Genomic DNA, 16895 nt, shown 5'->3' with positions numbered 1-16895 from the left:
CAATGAAGTTTTCACCAAAAAGGATTGACAGTTGATTTGTTTTTACAAGTTCTTTATTTTTTCTTCTTTAAAAGACCGTACATCAGTGGAAATAAGCACTTTTGAGTTCCCTTTTCAAATTTCCCAGAATCAAATTGAAATGTTTATGAAAATTGTTTTCAGTCAATAAAATTCTTTTTCACACATAATTAAATGTAAAAACAGGAATTGAGAAATTGTAACATTTGTATTGGTTCTAATAAAGGCATACATTTCAGACTGGGAAGTTTTTCACTAAACTCACTTTGCAGGAACAGAGAAACATGATGGTAATTTTTTATGGAAATCTAAATTCTTCAACAGTTTATTGCACAATCTGCCATGTAGAGTTCAGACAAAAGTGATTTTTGAAATATTTGTAAGAAACTGTGTAGCACATGAGGAGTGTAACAGGTGGAGAGCTCCAGAGGGCCATTTGAGGCATTATTTCAGGAGAGGATAATACAATATAAACCTAACATTTTTTTAAAAACAAAGAGTTAAAGTTTGAACTTCTTATGAAGTCTTCTCTGATCCACAGTTAAAATTGTAAATATATACTCAAATATAACTGCACACCCCAATGATATTAGCTAAATTAGTCTTGGCTAATTAGCCGTTTAAAGTAGGTAAACTTAAAATTCTGCTGAGCAGAGCGGTCACATATGAAGTCTGTACTTCAGACTGTATGTATATATTTGAGCCTACATGTGTAGCGTTTCGATAACGTTTGTGGATTTGTGTGAAATTCTTACTTCTGCACGTCTTATAGAAGAAAAAGAAAGAAAAATGAGGCACCTACACATGGCTGACTACCATGTAGAGAGAAATTATATATGGGGAGTACAAATTTTCATTTAACTTATGTTTGGCTTTTGTAATTAATACAAAAAACAAACAAACAAAAATCACAGTTTGTGCATCTGTTCACCAAAATAACAGCTCACCAGTGTTATAACAGGAATAAAAAAAAAGATTGTCTTTATATTCTGGTAAAAGGAGTAAATCAATCCAAAAAAAAAATAAAATTAATGTGTATTGTATTTTTTAAAATGTGCAATGGTGCATTTATGTGTTTGTGACGCCAAAACTAACATTTCAGTCACAAAAATAAAACATCCATGCATAAAAATGCACTTTAGACACAAGGGGCAATTAAAATAGGTGGCAATAATAATATTAATTATAACTGAATTTGTAAACAAAATAAAGGCAAACAAAAAATAACTGACCACTTTTCTATTTAGGGGATTAAACTTTGTGCCTGCAGATGGCGCCAGAGGGAAAAAGGATTAAATAGAGTAGAAACAACAGAATACAAGATCAGTTCAGTTCATATATCTTTACATGAGGTTATAAGCATGACATCAGCTCTTCTTGTACATGGTGTCTCATAAGATGGAATGAGTTTTCTCTTTTAGCCTGTACATGTTTTACATATTAACAGCAGCTGAACGCAGATGGTTCAAATCATATGAAACTACCCGTGTAAAGCTGTTTTACAGCATGAAAATCAAAAAGAAAGACGAGTGAAACACGCCAGCTGGCTTGCTTGCAGGACACCCTCCCGTTACTCACAGGCCAGCTTGTTGTCAAAGCTCGACAGGCCAATGGCAAAAGCTTGAAGAGCACACATAGGGTAGCTGTAGTCGAGGGTGAAGATGTCTTCGGCAACTCTTCCAAACTGCATGATGATGTAGTCAGCTGTGGTTGGAGGAAACGCCGTGTTCAGTCGACAGTCAAAAAACAAAACAAACAAAAAAAAAAACAGTCAACATCGATGCCACACATTGAAGTAAACACTCACGGTCGTTGTCGTGTACTATCTGGAAGTTTTTCACCGAAGCTTGTGTTACGCGGCCGTGGAAGTTCAGAACATAAGACTGGGTGTCTTCGTTCCAAACGGGGGCCTTGTTGTGCAACTCAATCAGGTTTTCCATCACGTTGCTCTGCCACCTGCTCACCAGGGTCTCTTGTTCCTGCCACATAAACCAAAACATGCTAATGCTACCTCCAGAAAATATACACACCCCTCACTATCAACAATTTATAAATAAGATCCTGTGCAACAATTTGTCTTCAGAAGACATCTAATCAGCAAATTGTTCCAGAATTGCACCGGTCATGGTTGCAGCATGGTGGCAACGTAACAGAACTCCTTTAGGTAGTTCATCATTCTGATCTGTTCTTTTTGGCTGAGGCGTTGCTTTAATGGACAGTTATTTCCTCGGTTTTGGAAGAATTGTTGCTCTCACTTTTTTTTTTTTTTTACTTTCAGACAGTTGTCATAATGCATATCCATGGTAACAAATGTTTTTAAAAGTGGGAGCAGCTGATTCACATGTTAAAACCTTAACTACAACTCAGATCCCAGAGAAGTTGACAATGAGAACCAACTGATGACATTATCTTGGACATGTTACTATCATCTCTGTTGAAGTGCACTGTTAGAATGACACCACTGCCACAAAAGACTAAAGAACATAACACAAAGAAAGTTGTGTTGAGAAGTTTCAAGCAGATTTAGTTTATTAACCAGCATTCTTAATCCAGTATGTATGACATAACTGCAAATTTACTAAGATATGGTCGTCCACCTAACGTAACAGGTCAGGCGAGGAGAGTTAAAGATAATTAACGACACAGCCAACACTGCAGAGTTCAGAGGAAATACTTTTGCATAAACCTTTTTTCTGTTGGACTCACATTTTGAGGCCTTACAGGGATCCGCTCATAGTTCAAGTTCATCCCTGGGAGGAGAACGGTCATTTTACGTGGACCTTTGAATCCCAGCAGGTTGGTATCCTGACACAAAAAAAAAAAAGGATTGCACAAAGAATGTGATAATGTCACCATAAAGGACACGCTCAACAGCATCTTGGTTTTTTGCCACTGGCTCACATAGCAGACTGCAGCCAGCTCCTGTCGTGTGTTGCTTTCTTCCAGCAGCATCCCGAGGTTTTTGCCGGGATTGATGCCGTTGTCATACACTGTGAATTTAGTACCCGTGTAGTTGGACCTGGTTAAAGAGAAAACACATGCATATATATATATATATATATATATATATATATTTTAAAACTATTTCTGTTAAACCAACATGCCCACAAATGTGTTTGTTTAGGTCAGCAGTGGTTCTAGCCTTGAAACTTTCCCGTGGCAGCCATTTTGCCCAGTCACTCTTTTATTGTTAGATCATGAACTCTGACCTTAACTGAGGCAAGTGAGCTCTTTAGAGCTTTGGATGTTATTCTGGGATGTTTTGGGACTTCCTAGTTAAATTGTTTATGTGCTTTTGGAGCATTTATTTGTTTATGTTTCTGAGCAAAGCTAAAGGCCTAATTCACCATTTTTAAGAAATCAGGACTTCAGTTGTGCATTCAGAGAGAACAAACCTGAGCGGGATGATTCCCAAATTTTTTAGAGATTTGTTTGAAATTCATTAACTCTTAATTCCAAATTGATAAGCAGCATCTTAGAATTAAATGGACAAAAAAAAACACATACCTTACTTTTATTATTCTACATCTATTTGATTATCTAAGAAACTATAATGTTTAAAACTATATAGTCTCTTTGTGAAAACTACGAAAAAGCATTCGGCTCGCCTCAGTTTGCCGATGAAGCTCTCTCCGTCTCGTGTCAGATCCGTGGCATCCACTGAAATCAAGTAGTTGGATGTTTTGCTCTTCTTTCTCTTTCTTCCAGCCAACAAAAACGCCTGCAGAGAAAAAGATATTGTAGAATTAAAACTAGGGACCTGACTTCGTGAGTAACATAAGTTCATTTGTCTGGCTTTCACCTTTCTTTCTTCGTCTCGTTCCATGTGCATGAAGTAGGTGGGGTAGAGGCCGCGGTCCATGCCCTTCTTGTCCCGAGTAATCCTGCATTTAAAGATGACGCCGCGAGGAGCCGGCAGCAGCACAAACTCCTCCAGGTTGGCTGCGTCTGCAAGGACGCTTTCTGCAGAGAGTGATCCGGGGATTACTGCCTCCTGGGATAAAAGGGGAAGAATGCAGCACTTAATTTTCCTGGAATTACCTGAATGAGTCGGTAAGCGAGTGGTAGAAGTTGGTGAAAAACTCACAGGAGCGTTTTTGCCGCTGGAAGCCGAGGCGGGTCTGGGTGCGTCGGCATTGGAGAACAAAGAACTCGTCCGTTCCTCGTTTGCCTCGTCTCCGTGCTCGCTGGCTTCATCAAAGTTCATGCTTTCACACAGACCTGTCGAACGGCACGAGGGGAAAAAGCATGAGCACAGATCGGCAAAACGGGAATTCCTATTGGGAAGCTTTTTCACGCAAGGCATGAAGGCAGAAAACGTGGCGGAAATCCTCCAGCACAAGATTTCTTTTTAAATAAATCTCTGGAGAGGATTAAAGAAGACGCCTCGTTCTGCTCTTCGATACATGAAAAGTATTTCTATGTATTATGCAACACTTGGGAAATGTCTGACTCCTATTTCTCTGGAATGATCTACGGGGCATTTCTTCTTCCACAGGGAGACGGCTGGCTGCTCTTCTATGCAAAAAAAATAAAAAATCTAACAATTCAAATAATTACTGGATCATTTCAAATCAGAAACAGGATGAGAATGACTCAGCTCTTCCTACTCTGCAAATGCCAGAGTTTTTTTGTTATGAGGCTTAACACTAGGAGCCAGGCAGTCATGCAGATGTAAAATGATTCCAGCAGACGGAAGGCCTGAGGCATCTGTCTGCTCATTGGTAATTGGATTTATCAGCCAAGACGTAGCTCTTGGCTGCCGCTAGACCCAACTTTAATTCACTGATGGAAAGAAGTGGTGGTCCACTGGTGCTAAAGCATCTCAGGAAAGGACAGAAATTATAATACAGTGAATATTCTAACTTGGCATAGCATTTAAAAGTGATAAATAAGTTAGCTCAATTCAGTTCAAAAATATCTTATTTATCCCAAAGGGAAATTAAATGTCACAAATTATATCGTTAAAGAAACTACAAAGAATCTTTGGGGATTTGGGCTGGAAGGGTCTGCAGTAGCAGTCTGTCTTCCAACAAGTCTGAAGAATCCTCTGACTGAAGACTGCTGCTGTATGACAGTCTCATGGCAGAGAAGCGCTGGAGTCTGGGACACGATCCGATTAATGGAAGACCTGGTTCAAGGATCACGTCTAAACACTGGCTATGAGTTCAGATTAAAGCAGCATACACACAAAGAGCTAACAATGCAAAAAAAATATAATAGTTGAAATCTTTTTTTTTTTTAAAAGAAAGCAACCAAACAAAATCTGTTGTTTTCCTGAGAAAACAGAATGAATGGAGACCTTTTGGCACCAAGCTGACCTTGTTTCTGTAGCAGCTGGTGGATGTCTGTCTTGGGCTCCAGCAGAGTGGCGGTGTCGCCGTCTTGTTCCGTTTCTTCGGCTGCAGGACTCTGCGGCTGAGGCGGAGACTGATGGCGGGGCTGCGGTGACGAGGGCTTGCTCACTGACCGAACTTGGATTTTGGTTCCCAGATCGCCGGCTTCTGATCCCAGGAAAGCTGCCGGTCCATCAATACCTACAACAGTTGGAAAGTTATTATTATTATTCTGTTATCTTTACACAGAGAGACACTCTATCCACTGTTTTGTATTTAATCATTAGAAGCCATCTTAAAACCTTTGGTAGTTTAGTATTTTTGATAAATGATGTCAATCAAAACAAGAATATACAATGTAAAGTTGCATACAATGCCCCATTTTTATTAACTGTGGTTCAGTTATTGGTTTTTATGAAATATGTCTGATTAAGACTCTGAATGAAACCAAAATAACAATGAGCAGCAACTTAAACATGTCAGAACACGTATTTTAATCCTCTTAAAACCTTTTTACTTTAATAACTAAGGTGACAGATTGATTCACCATTAAAACATTAAACAGGACAGGTTTTTATTCCATCAATCTGCCAAATGATGGAGGACGAGGAACTAATGATGTTCTCCTCAGTTAGAAGTTAATGCACAAATAGAATCCAGTTATCTTCTAATCTATGATTAAAAGATAACTTTTCACTGGACTTGTTGATTTGATCAATTGGAATATATGTGTGATTATAGAAATAAACTGTATTGATATAACCAATAATCTGCAGGTCAAATACTAAAAAAGGGTAATTTTTTTTTTTAATTCATCAAAAATGAAACTGGATGATCGTACTGGCATCAACAATCAGTACGAACATCACTTTATTTTGTATTTATTGATAAATGACAGGGTTATCTTGCAATCCTTTCATTTTATATTGGATTTAAGGAACCTGCAGGACTTATTTTCTTTTAACATTTGGAAGATGCATGTGTTGAATTACAATAAAACTAGCAAAATTGAGTTTGGAATGTCTTAGGAAAAAATAATCTGAATCATCAAGTCTGTGCATGTAAATATAAGAGGGAAGCTAGCATTGCTTGATGTACTTAATGATTAAATGCATAGCTTGAAAGACATTTTTATGTAATTTATGCTGCTTTTAATAAAAAAAAACACTCTTTTGCGACAGTGACCACGTAAGAGATTCCTGCGTTTGATTCTCTCACCATCAAGGATGACGTCGCTGCTGATGCTGAGTTGAGACTCCACCAGCGGGTCCTGCTCGTCGCAGTGCCGCGTCCTGTTGCGGCGGGGCCGGGCCTCGGTGTTGGGCTGGACCATCATGGGCTCCTGACGTTTCCGCCGCTGCTTCTGCTCCAGCAGCGCCCGCTGTGAACGCAAGGCATCATGGGAGCCCAGGCTTTCAGACAACGTTCAGGCTGACCTTCCCCAAACAGCTGATCACGTGCTCATGAAAAAAATAACTAATTATTCAATGTTTGATGTGAAGAGGTTGAATGCAGCTGAGGTGGAAAACATTACAGAGTGGAGGGTAATTACATCTACATGCATGATGAGATGCAACCTGTGTCTCCCAGTAAATGCTGCAAATAGCCTGCCTAATAAAAAAAATAAAAAATAAAAACTGGTCTGCACTGCACCTGCTACTTGACTGTGATGGAAAATAGAGATATCTAATCCAGTGTGCTCCTGAAAACTCCTTGTGGTTATGATGTACAGGCAGAGCCTCTGCTCTCCTAACCCAACTGTGATCAGAGCAGCCAATGGGATTACGCAAGCGGATTAATTAGTGTGCCAAACGCACAACAACACGTCTCGATGAGTGACGCTGCTCAGTGAGCTGGACGACACCAGGAAGCCTGGCGTCAGATTTGGCAAACCAAAAACGGGGCTTTCATAATTCATCAGTCAAAAACTAGATGACATCTGTTAGTGAACTAGAAAAGCATCAGTTACACATCTCAAGTGAAAAGGTGCACACACTGGCAACCCAGACCATCAATATGAGGGAATTTAATAATAAAATTTCATTTGGAATAAATCTACAGAAGCATTTTATTATTTTGTACAGATTTATAAAAATTAGTTACATTTTTTTAAATGTGCGGAAGATCTTACCTCCTCATAAGATCCTCTTAAGTGCAGAAAATGTCAAGGATTCTACATTTATTTAAGAAATCAATATGAAAATAAATCTCAAAAGACAATTATTATAAATCAATCTGTAATTGTGCTTGTTATTCAACAACAGTAAGGTGTTTTAAAGAAGCAATCAAGACTGTAGTTTATTTTGTCATTCTGGAGCTATTTTAATCCGTTGTGAGGTTCAGTTATTTTGTTATGACTGAGAACTGGGCATTTACAGATCAGGAAGTGACTTAAGGCGTTCACGGTCCTCCCTGTGCGAATCAAAACATCAGGGAAATGAAAACTCTGGACGGAGTTCACAGCAGATACTGAATATGATTATAGTTTATTTATTTATTTTTTTAAGTCCAATTCAAGGAACACACTCTGGATAAAAAAGGAAACTGTTCAAAACCTCACAATGAAACACTAAAGTAATGTTGGTAAAGCGCAGCTTTCTCCTTTTTGAAAAAGATAAGCAAAAACAAAGATTAAATGTACAAACCTGTTCCATTGTGCAGAAATTATTGATCCTATAGAGCAAAAAATGACACAGAGTCCAATTTTTTCCAGACAATAAAGGAAGGAGACCAAATGAATGCTGGCTTTTCTTTGTCTCCTTTTCTGAAGCTCACAATCGAAAAGTTGATGGCCTCGTCTGCATAATGTGCTCCTCTGACAGAAAAGGCCTATCTCACTACGACAAGCAGCAGAGTGTGTCTGTGCAGTCACCGTTGCTAACTGAATGAGCGGTCATTAGCGTCAGAAGGAGGGGGCAGATAAAGGGGGCTCCCAGTGAAAAATGCTTTCTTGGTTTTGTCTATATGAAAATGCATTCAGGATTTTTTCATATAACATGTACCTAACATATGCTTTTTTCTTCTTTTTTTTTTACATTTACATTTATCATAATTTTCATGTATTCACATTTAAGCAAAGCACTTCATGTGTTTCCTGATAAGAACAGAAGTCTCCATATGCCTCTCCTCTTTGGGACTTTGGGTTAAGTGTGAACCAGAAACCTCTGGTGGATTTAGTCTCTACCAGAGGTCCACCTAAACGTCAGTATTTCTGCTGTAAATCAGTTATCCTGGCGAGACAGTCGTTTGAGAAATGATAGCTCTGAACAAACCTGGTCACATCAGAGCAGAAATCACAACGTCAACCTGAACGCTGCCAGAATCTCTTTTTCTACTCAACTAGAATTGCAGCCACAATCAACCCGACATACAATATGAGCTACGCTGCAAGAAAACAACAAAACAGAAATCATGTGACTGGTCAAACGTTGCTATTTCATGAAGAAAACTCCAGTTCCCACCTGTCTTTCCAGCTTCTGTTGCATTAAACTGCTGCCGTCGTCTTCAATGCCACTGCAGGAGAAAAGCAAACATGAAGGATTTACACGTTTTTCTACAGAAAAGTATGAATCCAATGTCCCACTTCAGCAGCTTTTTTTTTTTTTTTTTTTTTGCAAAGTCAGTAAGACCTACTTTTATTAATTAAGCATTACTCAAAATTACTGAGCAGAGAGACGTTTATCATCATGTTCTGGAAAATGTAATCCTGAAAAGAGGAAGGGAGGACGACCTGCAGTGTAGGAGCTGGTGTGCACTTACATTCAGCACCTTTCTAAAGGGACATGTTGCTAAGCTACAGTAGCGAGAGAGCAGAACAATAGTAGAAGTCACTACTGTCAACCCCGACTCCACGACCTAAACAGAGCCAAATCAAAACTCAATTAGGAGCGATTCACCAATCAGGCTCATTTCTCTTTCATCTGAAATATCACACGTTCTAGTGGAGTGAAATGACTTTGTTCGTAGAGAGGGATCAAAGCTGGATGTTCACATACAGCATGATGTAAACTCATCAATTTCCAACTATTTCTGTCATTGTCATTTATTTTCTCCAGCTGCAGATTTCAGCTGATGACTCACATCACAGAAGGACTCTGGACGGCCATTTCTGAACGCACAAAAACGACACGAGTGCTTTGATAAGTCTGTCTCCCTCAGCATAATGTGGAGCCTAATAGTCAGCACAGGCATGACTCATACAGTCATTATGCTACCCTTTGCTAAAATTGATCATCTTGCACAAGTGAGTGCCATGCATTGACTAATAAATCCCTTAGTGTTGTTACTGGTAAGCAGATGGGTCACCTGGGAGGTCCATCTGGCATCTGAGACGGAGGGAAGGGAGTGGAGACTGATAGTAGTTCTTAATTACACATATGAGAATACTATTTAAAGGGAAGGAGTCGGGATTAAGACCTGCATGTAGACAAAGTAGTGAGATGTTGGCCAACTCATTAGCAAGTCATTACGACTGTCTGCGAAACTTGTTTCCTGTTGTAAAAACGAGTATTAACAAATTTCTGGGTCCCAAATGTGTAATTAGATATCTCTGAAGAGCATCTTAAGTGGTTTCTAATATTATATGCTCCGATACTTTTTCAGCTTTTGACAAACAAAACAGTAGAAGTGTCACGTAATAATAATTACTAAAGGTTTAGATTAAAAAAAACAAAACAGTTTTCACAACAAATTTAATTGCTCAATCCATTTATGCCAACTCATTTTATCTCTTCTAACACTTATGGCAAAACATCATTTGGAGCCATTTCTCAAGTTATTTTGATTTCTGGAAAGAACCAAAAAAGGTTTAGCCATTATCTGCTCTGGATGTCCATAATCCTAACTTCTTGTTTCATACTGAAAGCTGTTGAAGATGAAGGATTGTGTTATTGTGGACTGTGGTTTACCTTGATGTCGAGTTGGAAGAGAAGCTGTTAGAGCTGGAAGGTCTTCAGCGAAAAAGGGAAGAGAAGATTATGTGGAGAGAAAAATACACCAGTCAGTTCAACAACATAGTGAAAAAACAATTCTAGAGAAGTGAATAAAAGGGCAGATTCACCAAGTAATTGGCATTAAATGAGTAACTCTCCTAAAAGACACCACCTGGCAAACATTTAAATGTGTTATGCATATAATCAGAGGAAAATACTCTATGTATATTTATATCTGTCAGCCAGAGCAAAGAACATTGCATTGTGAAAGACTAGAACTGTTTGTGGTAATCTGTGAAATCGATACGTCTGCTAAATCTGGTCGCTTTGACGAAGGAGCAAAGGGGAAAAGGAGATAATGACTAAATACACAAAACAGTAAATATCCTATGTTTTATCTTGAATTAAATCATTTAAAGCCATTCCACTGTTTCACAGTTAAAGCAAATATTAGTTTATTTCCAAAAGGGATTCCAAGAAGGCCAACATTCCTCATTACAAGTTAAACTGGTTGACATCGAGTAAAAAATCTCTTATCCATACAAAGTCAGACGGAGCCTCATCAGCGCTGGAAGTGATCAATGTTTCATTAGTCTCTCACAGCTTGGGTGACAGGAGGAGGACAAGCAACTCTTGTACCTTCATCATGTGTCAGACCACAGTAACCATGGAGATCGTAGCTCCATCAGCAGAACACCTCCAGCAGCACTGATTAAAACCTCCAGTCACATCTTGTACTTTACAGTAATTGGAGGCCTTTAGCACTTTGCTGTAAAGATTTACAGACTTGAGTTGTGAGGATGTGTCCAGAAATGAGACGCTTAACCGGGCAACCTGGAGCAAGACGACTTTTAATTAAATATTAAATGTAAACAAATGGCATTGAAAGTGAAGTCTGTCTAACAAACTGGTGAATCAACATGTCATCTAAATAGGGCTGTATAATTCACTGCACTGTCTAATAGACAAATAAATGCAGAATTTATTTTCTTCAGACATTTCTAGCAGTTCTTGCACCCATTTCCACATGCTGTCACCACAGACGTGACTGCTGACTAGAAAAATGTGATATAAAATCTTTATATGGCTCCCACAATGTCTCTGGAAAACACAGTAAAAGTGACTCAAATTTTTCTGCAAACAAGGCCCAAGACTCAGCAACTAGTTTTATATGAAAAAATGTTAATCAGGAGTAGCTATGGTCTTTCAAAATACCAAATTAGCAAGAAAAAAAGTGCAGCAATTAATTATCAGTCACAGATATGAGAGGTGACAAGCAACAGATGAGCTACTGTTTGTAATTTGAATAGATCTAACTTTGAGATTACCCATACTGTCTAAACAGAACAAAAAAGTGACTATAAGGTTTATTTCAGAGTATTTAATGCTTTCAGTTCCACAAAATGAGATTTAACAAAAGCACAACATTTCTGAAGAAAGTCAACAAGAGAGAGATCTAAACATGGTTTATCTGCCCCACGGTGGTAAATTAAAAAATTTATGAACACATGAAAAGCAAAGAAGTTTAATACAAGCAGTCTAAATTGCTGTGAACAAAGATGTGTTAACTTAATAATAAATTAGTTCAATAAACAGATTTTTAGATGCCATTATAACTGGAACACGAGCTAATCTTTGCTGCATTGCTAACATCCACCATTTTTTTTGAAGACACATTCAAAGGTCACTGAGGATGTTGTTAGTTACATGCCTGTTCAAATCAGCCAGCCAACAGCACACACACACACGCTCACACACAACTGGACAGACACAAATCACCAACTCTAGTTACAGCAAGCACAGTCTCAAGCTGATGCTTTGAATAAGTAACGACATGGTGGCAGAAACATGAGCAAGAAGTACAAGAGCGTACTGCAAGGCGCTCTGACCACTTGCCAGCTGACTGGTCAGGAAGATAAGGCAATGCATTGACAAAACAATGCTTTAGCTCTGCTAAAGGCTACTTTGTATTCTAGTCGTCTGTTGCAAAAGACTGAAAACACATTAGTTGGACAGGAGAGTCACTTCTCCAACATCTCTATAGAAACAGAAATTTCCAATGGAAAACAAAGCTACGAGTCGTTCTTTTGTCTGTCGGTATGAGCAGCTACCTGTACGACCAGCGGCTGTAGACCGGATGAGATCCTTCAGTCTTCATAGACTCCATGGTTGCAAATGTCTTAATGCTAATCCAGGTATTTTCCTCCAGTGGTGAAAAAACTTTCCCTCAAACTTGTGGTTAAACCGTCTGCTCTGCCGGACCCACATACACACACACACACACACACACACACTCGACCTCCACGCTCCGAGATCTCTGGCAGATATTACAAAGAAACGGCAGCTCTGCTATCTTCCACCCATGGGAGTGACAGTTACCCAGCGCTAAGGTAGACTGAGGTTGTGAGGCTTGTGCCGTTACCATGGCTTCACACTTCAGACAATGCACAAGAAGCCAAGACAGAATTTGTACGGAAGTGACAGTGCTAAATGTCAGTGTACTGAAAAAAATAAAAGACAGAAAGCAGCAAAGTTCTATCAAGCATAGATACCTCTAAAAAGACAAAAACATAAAGAAGCTCATAATTGTGAAGAGAAAAGAAAAGTATATACATTACAAGTTTCTGACATATTCTGGCACATCAATCAAACCACAGCTTCTTATTCTGTCTGGCATCTTTTAAAAATGCTATATTTGAAAGACGGACTGGAACAATTAATCGCGTGAATCATGATTAATTGATTACTGAAATAATTGGCAACTAATTTAGTAATCAAGTAATCATTAACTGGATTATAAAAACATGCAATTCGCTGAAAGGTCGACACATGACCAACCCGTACTAAAGGAATGCTAAGTTATTGCATTTTAGGAAGCAAAACATTTACTTTCTTATTTAAATAAGGAATTGAAATTTGCATTTTTAATCCTGCATAAAATAAGCTTTGGTGGTTTAATGAAAGATCCGCAGAAACTGACAATTTTTTATCCAGTCAATCGTCAGAATGAATCGATTAACTGCAGCACTATTGGAAAGTTGTGGCACTTTAAAACTATAAATATCTCCAAAAAATGTTTCCCCTTTCAACATTTTCACAGCTCAGCTGCCTGCAGAAGGTTTTCAGCTCTGTCAATGTGACGCTGGAAAAGTGCATGCATGGTTTTTAAAGGGAATGCAACCAATAAGATTCCCCTTTTCTAAAAAACATGATGGATAACCATAACCTAGTTGCTAGGAAACCAGTGTCTCCCTACTTTGACACCTATTTTACCAAAGTAAGAAAATGGGAGTACATTGTGTGTGTTTGTCTAAAACTGTATGTAAGGCCAGTGATGATAAGCGTGGGACTCTTTCACCAGAGGGAGTAATTATTGAGCTCCAAACAAACGATGGAAATAAGCCGCAAGAGTTGATAATAATACCTGTTCCCACGGGAACCCCGAAGCATCACCTTCCACCACCGACTCTCCAGCAGCGATCCTTTGCTGTGTTTCAGCGAAACGCAAGAAATGTAAGCTGCTGATTACCGACAGCGCTCTTTGCAAACTCCTTCCTGGAAAAGTGACTCACCACGGCAGGGAACCAAAAATGTTTAGCGAAATTTACATAGTTCTCCAGCAGTATGCGTAAGAAAATACCACAAATTTTGCACAGCTTTCCAGGCAATTGAGAGAAGAGCTTCGTCAGGTTAAATGTGTGTGGGGTTTGCATAAATAAACCACTCGACCACAAGTCATAGTTCCAGCTGCCGAGGTACACCACTGTCCGAGTTCAGATATTTCAAAATGATTTACACAGTGGTGCAGTTTCAATTTCGAGGATAAATGGAATAAACTGCTCAGGATTCAACGCAGAGGCTTTCTTACTTCACTTTTTTTTTTTTTTTCTTAAACAGCAGTCTAACCAACAACCCCAACAAACTACACCGACCTTCCACTTTCATCTCTTGGCTAATGTAAGCAGTTCCTGCAACACTGCATAGGCATGCTGTTATGAAAACTGTTGCTCTTTAAACAGCTCATCCCAGCATGCACAGCGTGGGATCTGTAACAGCAGAAAATCTGCCAAGTTCCTCAGCATTCAGCAGCTTTTAACGCAAGAACCTCAGATTCAGTGTCAAATATTTCACACTGAATGTCAGAGAACCGTCCATGGCGCGTTCGTCTCGAGACTCTGTGACAGGTTTGCAAGAGTTGGAATAGAAAAGCAACATCCATCCACTTCTTCTGGAAATACTGAAGCGGCCATTTGTGAATTGTCACACAAGCTGACTAGTCTGGGTGAGTCCACAGAGCGGTGAGCGATCCAGCTGGTATGCTGAGGAGAGATGTGTTTATTTCCGTCATGATGACAAAAAGCAACACTGAAAAAACAGAAGAAAAAAAAATATCCAAGATGGTAGCATCTGTATGTCAGGCATATACAAAAGTATTCTTAAAGAGATTAAATCACAAACTTGCTTGAATCCTAAACTGGACTGGCACTGCAACAGGAAACGACTTGAAGTTACTTTGATTTCTATCTGGAAAATAAAAGATGTGAGACTTGTGCTCCACGGCTACAGCTCTCAAAACCAAACAGAGCTCTCGTCACAAACTTTCTAACTCATCCAAAAACTTCCCTTCAGTCTGATCAGGTTCATATTAGAACTGCACAATGATTTCAATCAAAATCATCACAGTATCAATGTGTGCATTATCATCACAACTGCAAAGGAGTCATTGGATGCAATATTTATTAGATTTTAAAGTTTCAGATGCCTTGCATTCAAACTTGTCTAGCCAATAATATATTTCGCCAGCTGAACGAACTTTCAATGACCTTTATGCCCACATCTGGTAGACATCAGTAACAGAGATGCCAAAAACTCTGCAAGTTTGTGGACATCGAAACAATGGAAAGGAAAGGGAGGAGGGACAAAAAAAGTGGCTTAAATGTAAACAATATTTAGCATTTTCAAAACCCAGTCTTTATAAAATGTCCTTTTACTTACTTTGACATGTTGGAGGTGACATTTTAAACATGTAACTAAGACTTTAAATAAGTGAAGCACAAAGTAATGGGATTAATATGCTGGCTAACTTTCAGCCATTTTTAACATACCGGTGTCGGACTGCAAAGTAAAACTCTCCACATTTTTCACTGTAGAGAGGGCAGGGAAATATACATAAATAATATACAATTTGGTTATCGGTCATAACAACAAGAATAACATCTAACATGGATATCAGTCTTAATTTTAAAATCAGTGCATCCCTACTATATACTATACAGATTGGTGCACATGTTTATTTTACAAATGTAACAGTTTTTTGTTGCTTGATATTTTGGGAGGAAAATGTGTCATTCTCATTATTAAAATAACTTTTTAGCAGCTTATCAAAAACACTGTTGTTTATTCAAGCCCCAGTTTGCACAATGCAAAAAAAATGTAAAAAGCAATATTATTATAATTTCACATTTTTGTTTTTAAATATACTCTAATTGACCTATATGATAATTTGTTAATTTAACAGCTTACTGTTATTCACAACAAATAAAAACCCTTCTGTACTCACAGGCGTGTTCAGACATGACAAGATTTTTTTCTCCCGAAATCAAAGCTACAGAACTTTGAGGATGTTTTCACGTCATCTCTTGTAAAATGCATTTACACGCAGTAGGTAATCAGAAAGTGACTGAAATATGAAGCTGCAAAATCTAAATGTATTCCCAAAAACAAAAAATAGATCCACTAATTGGTTTAAACAAACTACAGGCAACAGGGTTGCTCTTTACTTTTGTCAAGTAATTCAACAATCAAAACACAATGTACTGTAGGATATGTACCACAGTGTTTGTTCTTTTTAAAGTTCTTCCTTCATTTTGTACAATAACGAGTTTTCCTTTTTTCCTTCTCTTCTTTCTTGTCAATAATGCTACAGCAGCGATTTTACGGGTAAATATTGCTAAGGGTTCACTCACTCGGCAGAAATATCCTTCTATTGACTACAACTATTGATTAAAATAAGATATATTCACACAGGAAAAAAAACGCGACTGTCTTAAGAAGCCAGTGGCAGGATGTCAGATATTGCTGGTTACCGTTACAAGCTAACATTAGCTGTTTCTGTCTCCACTGTTCGCGGTGCTGTTTTTGGAAAAGTTGAAGGCGACTATTAAGTTTTTTGTGCCAGTGCAAATATGTTGCCAACACTCGGATTTATATCTTACATTTGGAAACACAGAAGGCCTCCGAACACAAACCGAAAGCAACATTATGAATTCCGCTCACCTTATACTGTAGTAACTCATGTTCAAGCACTGTTGCCAAGGGAAGACCATCCGGAGGGACTGCACTTTTTCTTGGACGCTGTTGTCGAGAGCACTGTTACCCTGTCCTTAGTTACCGACCATATCAAGAACCTGCCTTCCTATTGGTCCGCTCTTTCGTTAGGTGGGATTTAATTGGATGACATTCTGAAGAGGAGCGCAACGTCACGCCTGGTTTATTTTGATTTTATGAAATATTCGCCAGACAAGTCAAAGGTGAGTCACGAACTCAAAAGGGATGTCTCCTAAGGAAATGATCATTTTAGCGTGAGTTGGGTTGTTGGAGGAACAAGTAG

General features: G+C 38.6%; 2 protein-coding genes across 3 annotated transcripts in view; both read right to left on the bottom strand.

Annotated features, from left to right (window-relative positions):
* The window catches only part of gnai1 (guanine nucleotide binding protein (G protein), alpha inhibiting activity polypeptide 1), a 424795-nt gene that overhangs the window by 400932 nt on the left and 6968 nt on the right, over window positions 1–16895 (bottom strand). The window lies entirely within an intron of this gene.
* tulp3 (TUB like protein 3) lies at window positions 36–16657 on the bottom strand. Of its 2 annotated transcripts, none has more exons than XM_088003183.1 (12): window positions 16562–16657; window positions 10262–10303; window positions 8816–8867; window positions 6573–6735; window positions 5340–5555; window positions 4106–4239; window positions 3821–4012; window positions 3627–3739; window positions 2920–3037; window positions 2725–2823; window positions 1826–1997; window positions 36–1722 (listed from the first exon to the last, which is right to left on the bottom strand). In XM_088003183.1, exons 1-12 carry the CDS (start codon window positions 16609–16611, stop codon window positions 1589–1591), a joined length of 1485 nt encoding a protein of 494 aa, XP_087859309.1. In that variant the 5' UTR covers window positions 16612–16657; the 3' UTR covers window positions 36–1588. The 2 variants fall into 2 exon arrangements, with proteins under 2 accessions (XP_087859309.1, XP_087859310.1); XM_088003184.1 differs by lacking the exon at window positions 16562–16657 and adding an exon at window positions 12397–13319.

The sequence above is a fragment of the Poecilia mexicana genome, unplaced genomic scaffold (genome assembly GCF_051168715.1).
Source record: "Poecilia mexicana isolate PSO_F unplaced genomic scaffold, ASM5116871v1 scaffold_23, whole genome shotgun sequence".
Taxonomy (NCBI): domain Eukaryota; kingdom Metazoa; phylum Chordata; class Actinopteri; order Cyprinodontiformes; family Poeciliidae; genus Poecilia; species Poecilia mexicana.
This window is presented reverse-complemented; position numbering and strand designations above follow the sequence as displayed.

Bases quoted from the DNA above. Each gene is read 5' to 3' on its own strand.
- tulp3 (XM_088003184.1), bottom strand. From the start codon at position 12,452: ATGGAGTCTATGAAGACTGAAGGATCTCATCCGGTCTACAGCCGCTGG. The intron at 3,740-3,820 runs GTGAAAGCCAGA...TTTTCTCTGCAG, and splicing joins AACGAGACGAAGAAAGAAAG to GCGTTTTTGTTGGCTGGAAG. The intron at 3,038-3,626 runs GCGAGCCGAATG...CTCTTTAACCAG, and splicing joins AGCTTCATCGGCAAACTGAG to GTCCAACTACACGGGTACTA.